This window comes from Caretta caretta, chromosome 2, assembly GCF_965140235.1.
Source record: "Caretta caretta isolate rCarCar2 chromosome 2, rCarCar1.hap1, whole genome shotgun sequence".
Lineage (NCBI taxonomy): Eukaryota > Metazoa > Chordata > Testudines > Cheloniidae > Caretta > Caretta caretta.
Window position 1 is genome coordinate 104,586,424 of NC_134207.1, and position 8,636 is coordinate 104,595,059.

An 8,636-nucleotide genomic window follows, 5' to 3' on the forward strand; every position below is an offset into this window, starting at 1 on the left:
TTTTCTTTCATTGAATGACAGAAGTACTGTTTAAGAAATCTGAATTATGTAATCAATTAAGAGTAATTAACCTCATTTGTCTACTGCTACAAATAAATGAGAGATTGTTGAAAATGTAATTAATGGTTGATCAGATGCATTACACTGAAATGTGTTTAATGTTCTAATAGTCATATTTTAATTTTTAACCATCTTATTTTTATTCTTTTGTTTTACACACAGAATGTAAAATAAAAGTTAGTGCTGTTCTTATATAAGAAATTAACAGAGAAAGTTTTCACGATAACTGATACATTTTCAGCATGCATTTGTAAAGATGAATGACCCAAAATATAGTTACAGATTGACTGTGTAACATGTTGTGTTCCTTTTCTAGGTGGCATTCTGATGTATGGAGCCCTTCTCCTTTTTGAATCTGAGTTTGTACATGTTGTTGCAATTTCTTTTACTGCCCTAATCTTGACTGAACTCTTGATGGTTGCACTGACCATACGAACGTGGCACTGGTTAATGGTGGTGGCTGAATTCTTCAGTCTTGGCTGCTATGTGGCCTCTCTTGCATTTCTCAATGAATATTTTGGTGAGTAGCAGTAGAAAATCTTTGCCTGCAAAAGTATACTTTCTAACATACAGTTCTTTGTAATCTTTTTCTCTTTTTAGCTGCATGTTACTCATGTAAATATGAGTAATATTATACTTTGTGAAACAGCTTCAGGCAGTAGAATATGACTTTAACTTGTATGTAAAGACATTTTTCATGATGAACTCTAAAATGCTTTATCATTTGTTTCTCTGTAGGATTTGTAACAGATTTTTATATAGTTTATGTGAAAAAATTTTATTCAAGACGCATAAGCTTTTTTCACTGTGCTTCGTTTCAGTGACAAATTCAAACTGCTTTTCATCTTGAATCAGCTTTGAGTAGTTATTAGACGTACAGTACTGAAATTGGGTGTAATTTAATGAAAAAACATTCTAAAGAACCAGTTTTCAAAACGTTCAGGGTAGATCTACACTGCAACAAAAGACCCCTAGCTTGCTTAAGTCAGCTGACTCGGACTCATGGGGCTTAGGCTGCAGGGCTATAAAATTACAGAGTAGAGGTTTGGGTTGGGACTAGAGCCCAGACCCAAATGTCTACACAGCAATTTTATAGCCCCACAGCCTGAGCCAGCTGATCTGAGCGCTAAGGCTTGATTCCGTGGGGTTTTTATTGCCGTTTGGATATACCCTAAATGCAGGCCTACACTTAAAAGGCTGCGGCAGCACAGCTGCAACACTGTAGCACTTTAGTGAAGATGCTACAACGCTGACGGGAGAGCTTCTCCCATTGGCGTAGTTAATCGGTGGTTGCTGTGTCGAGGGGAGAAGCCCTCCCATTGACATAGTGCTGTTTATACCGGGGGTGAGGTCAGTATAACTACATCGCTCGGGGGTAGGTGGATTTTTCACTCCCCAGAGCAACATAGGTGTACCGATGTACGTTTGTAGTGTAGACCTGGCCTCACAGCACATCTACACTACAAAATTAAGTCTACTGAACCATGTCAGCATATAGCCGCTACAGTAATTGCATCGCTTGTGTATGTCTACACTTTGCTCCTTGAGTTGGCAGCGCACGTCCTCACCTGCAGTGATTGAACTGTCAGTGTGGGGCATTGTGGGATGGCTTCTGAAAGCCAGCAACAGTCTGAAAGCTTACAACAGCAATGTAAGCAATGCAATGTCTACACGGACACTGTGTCAACCTAACTACATCAACATTGACTCTACGCCTTTGGTGGAGGTGGAGTTATTAAGTTGTTGTAGCAGGCAAGTTACATCAGCAGGAGCAAAATTTTAGTGTAGACGCTTATAGTTAGGTTGACGTAAGTTGCCTTGCTTTCACCTAACTCTGTAGTGTAGACCAAGTCTCGGAGTCTTAGAGTTTAAAGCCAGAAGACACCACTAGATCATCTAGTCTGACCTAATGTATGTCCCAGGCCCCCACCCCACCCAGCTACCCCCACCCCAAGCACCAGAATTAGGCCAAAGTCGTACGGTTTTCAGAAAGCTGTTACGTGCCACAGGCAGACGACAGGAGGGACCGAGGTGCATCAATGGCTCAGGCCTCTGCAGGGCAGGGAAGTGTTTTAGTGAGAGAAACCCTGATGACGTATGAATGTTTTACTCCCATAATATAAAAAGATTTCCAGAAATATAAATAAATTGTTATTAATTTGTTGATTTCAAGTCTCTAGATAGTAAATAAAATGTATTTTAATATTATGTCAATAATATTCAAGTCTATTTGATAAGGTGGCAAAAACAGTCCAAAAAGACGTTCCCAGTTTAAATCATCATTTTTCATATAACGAATAAAAATATTCAACGAGGGACTAGGGAAATGTCCAGAAAAATATTACTAGTGGCCAAACCTGGGTACAGTGAAGGCCTGCAGTATTCAGTGTTCTCCGTGCATCTTCTCCCTGTGCAATTTAGATACGACCTACAATGGACTTCCCTTAATTTCAGTCTGTTGTAATGGGCATTGCTGTTGCCTAGATTACAGCAACACCTAATATGCTAGGCACTTTCCAAACCTGAGAGTCCCTCCCCTAAAGCCTTTGTAATCAAATACCCACTAATGACTAAAACAATATAAATTATATCATTTGAGACCTAAACCAGATATGAAGGTCAGACTAGTATAATAAGGAGGCATTTTGTCCATGTATGTGGCAGGTTATCAGGTTCTAGGACTTTGCCTAGAGCTGAAGGTTTATTCTGTTGGTTCCTGGAAGAAGCCAGTCCAAATGAGTCTCATTAGATCCAATCCAAGAGCATAAAAGGGTTTGTGTATCACTAGATTAGAAGGCATTAGTGTGAAACAGGAGACTTTGTAGGAAAATCCTTAATTGCCATTTTCAGAGGAAACTCGCGCTAAGATTTATTTTTCTTAAATTAAATTACAATATGCCATACCTTGTCTCATGGTCCTTTGTCCATCTAGTACTCCTCAGGGAATTTTGTGCCAAAAAAAAATTTGCGCACAATATTTTAAAATTCTGCATATGGGCCAGTCCAGATGCACGGGGGTTTGGCAGATGGGGAGCAGCTCCCTGTACAGTGCCCCATCCTCCATGGCTGAGGAGTGATGGGAGTTGGAAGCATGGGGGATGCAGAGCTTCCTGCACCCAGAGAAGGTTTCTGAGGGTGTATCTTCCCCAGACCCAGCCACTCCTTGCAGGGGAAGAGCAAGTCCCTTCCTGCCCTGCCCAGCCGGAACTAGCAGGTGAGCCTAGTGCAGGGTAGGAGCCAGAAGCTGTGGCATCCCCAGCCCCTGCCACTTCCTCTCTCCTGTATTTACCTCTCCCCCAGCTGCTCCAGGCACCCAAAATGACATGCCTGCACTGCTGGGAAGGGACGCGTGACTATTCTAGCAGCTTCTCTTTTGTTTCTTGTCAGAAAGTCATTTTTCTGCGGGGCAACAAAGAAATCTGCGGGGGACAGGAATTCAAGGAGTAATCTAGGAAAATGCCCAGTAGAATCCTCCTGCTATATAAGGCATACTTTGATGTGAAAATGCACACTCATTTTTGAAGTACCGTTTTCTAAAATACAACTGTGTGTTGTGTGTGCTCAATTTACAGGACAAAGGGGGCTAGAGGGTGGAAAAAATTGAATTGCAAATCCTGCAGACCTCGCCTAGGATCTGAGAGTCAGTCTGTTCCTTCTTACTGTGATTTAAAACAAAAAAGATTTTGCAGGTCAAATTATTCCCTCGGTGACACCTGTATAATTCGGTTAGCCTTCAGTGTGATTTCACAGGTGTAATCGACAGGAATTTTGCATAGAATACAACTCCTTCTCTCTTAACTACATTGGCTCTGAAGTGCTAACAGGAGTAAATATCACTAAAAGCTTCCTTCCTCATGCAAGTCGGTCGATATCTCTCTATCCTAAGGTTTTCTGTAGCTAAAAGTGAATACTCATAGGAAACAGAGCTATTTAGTAAGAAGCTGCCATTTTTTACACTTTCACTTTTCAAAGTAAAATCTTACTTTAAATATTAACTAGTTGATTCTGGGTCTTATAAAACTATGTTCTTTCTTTCTGTCTCTCAAATCCCCACACATTATCCTCTAGCTATTGTGCAAATACTGTAGCAGTGATACTTTCTACCAATATCCTTTGAAAAAGCTCCACCTCTTGCTTTGGGTACTCCTGTTACTTCCTAGATGTCAGGAGAGGTGCATTTTAATTATGCCACCATGAACCTATTGAGTTTGATGTGTCTACTATGCATCCTTCTGGATCTTGCTGGGCTTTCGCTTTGTGGACAGAGGCTTTAAATGGGAGTAGGTGGGTTGGCAACTGAAGATCCACAGAAGGATTGCACATGGCAAAAGGCCCGTGAGAATAGACACACATTTGGAACTTTTGGTTAAATGGCCATAACTTTATTCAACACCAAGAAAGCATTTATTTCTGTCACAGTTCAGGGAAACTGCACCTGTATTCCCCTTCTATGATCCCTTGAGGGCACCCACTCTAGCCTCCTGTCTCTTCAGCCATCACCTCTCTTAGCTAGAGACCTATGTGTCTTTCTCTCCTGATCAGGATTTTTCCAGACTACACAATTCCCTGCCTGTAGTCAGTCAGAAAATGAAGTTTTTGGATAACATATTCAGATAAGCCACGTCCCACTCTATTTTTATATGAATAAGAACTTTTAACTAAATTAATAAAGGGTTTTTTAATATATTTCTTTTGAATGAGCACGTTTAACTCCTAAAAGTAATAAAAATCACACATTTGATGACATATGAACATTGGAAAGATAAAAGCTAAAAATATTTGACTCTATCCTGCTGTTCTAACTTAGGCAAGTTACTCATTGCTGATGAGTGTAGAATTGGGCTTATTATGCACATCTCTGCAACATACAGTATACAGACTTATAGGATATTTAGGCAGACTTGACACTAAATCCTGTATATTTTGCAAGAGGCATAGTTTGACTAATAATAATTAGACTTACTAGAGCATTAACATTTCTCATGCTGCATCTTTCTGAAGTGAATTTGAACTCAGTTTTAAACTTGTAAGCTTCATTTGACTGTTGATATAATAACTTACACTTTTGAGTCTCTTCAAGTGATATAACTTGGAGGGAACTGTCTGGCTACTTGTGTTTTTAAATAGTTTTAAAATATACTAAACTTTTCAAAATGCCATATTGTTTCAACTGTATCACATAGTGTGATATTATTCTGATTAACACCACTTATATCTTCCCAATTTCTCTTACCTATTTCATTTTGTATAGCTAATCTTTTCTAATTTCCTTGTTTTTCTATAAATCTGTCCCTTTCTTATTTCCCTTCTATGTAACAGGTATAGGCAGAGTGTCTTTTGGAGCTTTCTTAGGTAGGTAGAGTTACAATTTCCTCAAAGATAAAAAATACAATAGAGAAACAAAGCCAAACTCACTTTAAAAAGACATTGCTGTTTCTAGTGTTCATGAGTAAATAAACTATGACTTCTTTTATAAGCCCATTATAAATTATATGTAAGTTAACTATGTGTTTTCCAAGATACCTGGCTTTGTGGCCTTTGCATGTGATTGGAATATAATCTGAATTTTACAAATCTGACTAGGATTTCTCTAGCAGTTTCAAAATGTCCCAGAAGACTAGAAGTGAGATGACTAGCATTGCTGAATGAATATGATTAATGTAAACCCTATCTCTTCTAATAATTGAGGCACAAGGGTAGGGGACCAAAGTAATTTTATTCTCCTGACTTAATCTTCATTTCTACAACCATTATCTCTGTTGACGACCCACAGAAATTTGCTATTTATACAAATGGTGATGTCATTAAATACTGTGTTTTCTCCTGTGAATATTCTTTCTGGTTTTTGGCTGATTTTCATGTCTATTGTATAAGGAATGTTGGGTCTAACTGTCTAGTTCATAGAACATGAATCGAAAAAATGGAGGGGGGGTTCAAAATATGTTTTAATACTAAAATTTCTGAGTGTGAATTTGGATTATATCTTGGGGAAGACATTGTAAGAAGAAGAGAAACTACACGAACATGAAAAAATTATCCTAACCCTTAAATGGATTAGTGAGTTCGATTTTTTTCCTAATGAGAATTTGTAAAGTAGGGATCAATAGCAAAACTTTTCTGTACCAGAGAAGCAGGACATGCAAGAGTCTACCACTTTGTACATTGCAGATATTCTGATTCTTAGTTGAGAGCCTCACCCTCACTCCAGCCACTTTATTCTGAGTAAAAGGACTGGAGAGGCATAAAGAGGCTCTAAAACCCCATATGGCCCAAATTGATTAGATAGCATTAACAAATAATAATGATAAAGGGGAACACTTAGAACTTACAATTGTATTCCTGATTTAGTCAGTGTTAATTATAGCACAGTCTTGGATAATAGCATATGAAAACAATTTATAACTATTTAATGTGTTTTCACCATGGAAGTCCAAGAATCTATACTACCACCTCTTATAACTTATTTTCTCTTTTGTATTTTTGCAGATGTTGCCTTTATCATGACTGTGACCTTCCTGTGGAAAGTGTCAGCTATCACTGTTGTAAGCTGTCTTCCACTTTACATTCTCAAGTACTTGAAGCGTAAATTTTCTCCTCCGAGTTACTCCAAGCTTACCTCGTAAAAGTGACTGTATTCCTACAGTTTTTTCACCCATGCCACTCTGAGAATTTATTTAAGGTCACAAACTGTGCTTCAAATGACAATATATTTGGGTTGGGCTAAAGAAAGAAAAACTAAAAAAAAAATGGAGTAAGAGCACAAAAAGGAACAGGGAACATCTGAGAGGCAACAGAGACAACTACACTTTATTTTACTTTTGATGATATTATCAATAAACTTCATTTTCTTCATGTTGATTTTTTTTACTTTTTTTCAATTGCTACAAGTAGAAAATAAACTGAATTTACCTTTGAATTTACAATGCTTCTGAATGATTTGATCGCTACTGTAAAGGATTTTTTTCCAACTGCACTGTTGTCCTGCAAGTTGAACTGAAAGCTTATATAATAGTAAATAATTTCCTAAAAGATTCAAATTATTTCCTTGTTGCTCCTCTATAGGAATATTCATTCCCACTTACATACAGTATAAAAAAACCTAGATAATGTAAATGCCATTGTCCGTATTTGCTGCTATATATTACTCATCCTCAAACATTGATAATATGCACTATTTGAATGATGTACAGATGTCTGCATAGCACAGTATTACTTTAGGAGCTGTTGTCCTCTTTTCTGTATTCTCCATTCCTAGCATCAGTAAATATTAACAGATATGTGAATTCTGTTACATTGACAGCTGTTCTTTAAATGCACATGGAAGCTAAGTTGCACAAAATCTGTAAAAAAATTTCTGTACATAATTCCATTGCACCTACTGATTTGTACAGAACATCAGACATTGCTGTTCAGTAAATATGTTTTAAAAGTTCCTATCCAGTTTGTATATATAAAATTCCAAATACATTGTGTCAAGGTACATTTCTATATATCAAAAGTCCAGTAAACATTGTATTAGCTAATATGTTTAAATTGCCTTGTAATCTGTTTACGTAAGTTACTCAGGTAAAAAGAAAGAAGACTAACAGTTTAATGTTACAGTAGGAAAATCCATCATCTTCCAGCAGGCATCTTTTATGTTTTTTATGAACCAGATTGTTGGATACAAAACTTGTAAAAAAACAGAGGCGCAGATCCTCGGCTGCGGTAAATTAAAATAGTCCCATCCACTTCAGCGGAACTGTGGCACTTTACATCAGCTGAGGGTCTGCCCCAGAAAGTGATATTCTCTAAGACGATACAATCTGAGGGGTCTACATTTTATGTACTGTATTGGGATACTGCATATGTTATTTTTATTTCCCGTTGTGCATAAGTTTGCCTTTTCAAGAAATATGTGTAACACATTCTTTGGCATAGTCTTTCATCCACTGAAGGAAAAATCATGGCCAATCCATGCTTCTCTGTTAATGAGATTTATTTGTACATTTTTAAAATACCTTATATTGATCTCATTTTATCACAGATGTTTTATGTTTGACTGTGTCTTTCCAACATAAATCCTTTAGTGTCTGATAATATGCCCCTTAAGTCATAATTATTATATTGTATGAGTGAAACTTTTGAGATGATGAATAACCCAACCATTTTCAGAAAATGAGACTGTTGCAGAGCTATTTGGACTGCACTTCACTCTGTGCGGTTTATTTTTTGAGGGTGGTGGGTTTTTTTTTTCATAACAGCTATTTGCTTTTTATTTTTTAAAATTTGCATTCTTCATTATAAAAGCAATAAAGCCTAATTTCTACCAAATATTATTGATATATGTATTAAACTTTGTACTAGTGTTTCTTTTAAGTGCATAAGCATTAGAGTCATCAAAATAGTTTGCTGTGCCCTTATGAAAAATCATTTCTGTATATCTCCACAAGATGTCACTGTTTTTGTACTAGCAGAAACTTTTCTCATTTTATGCTGAGATTGCCAAACTATTCTGTTAGTTTAGTTTAAATGGTCAAATTTAAGTTAGTTAAATATGGCCTTATTTGTTGCTGATTTGCTTTAATTTCACCTTT

At 37.1% G+C, this 8,636-nt stretch overlaps 1 protein-coding gene across 4 annotated transcripts in view; it reads left to right on the top strand.

The window, feature by feature from the left end:
* The window catches only part of ATP9B (ATPase phospholipid transporting 9B (putative)), a 302,332-nt gene extending 293,959 nt beyond the window's left edge, over positions 1 to 8,373 (top strand). For 3 of the 4 annotated variants that reach the window (XM_048840068.2, XM_048840067.2, XM_048840070.2), the window contains 3 exons: positions 377 to 580; positions 5,380 to 5,412; positions 6,547 to 8,373. In XM_048840068.2, the coding sequence (XP_048696025.1) occupies positions 377 to 580; positions 5,380 to 5,412; positions 6,547 to 6,683 (374 nt within the window). In that variant the 3' untranslated portion in view covers positions 6,684 to 8,373. The remainder of the gene's footprint in view (positions 1 to 376; positions 581 to 5,379; positions 5,413 to 6,546) is intronic. The other variant, XM_048840069.2, reaches the window with a different exon arrangement.
* The last annotated feature ends 263 nt before the right edge of the window (positions 8,374 to 8,636 follow it).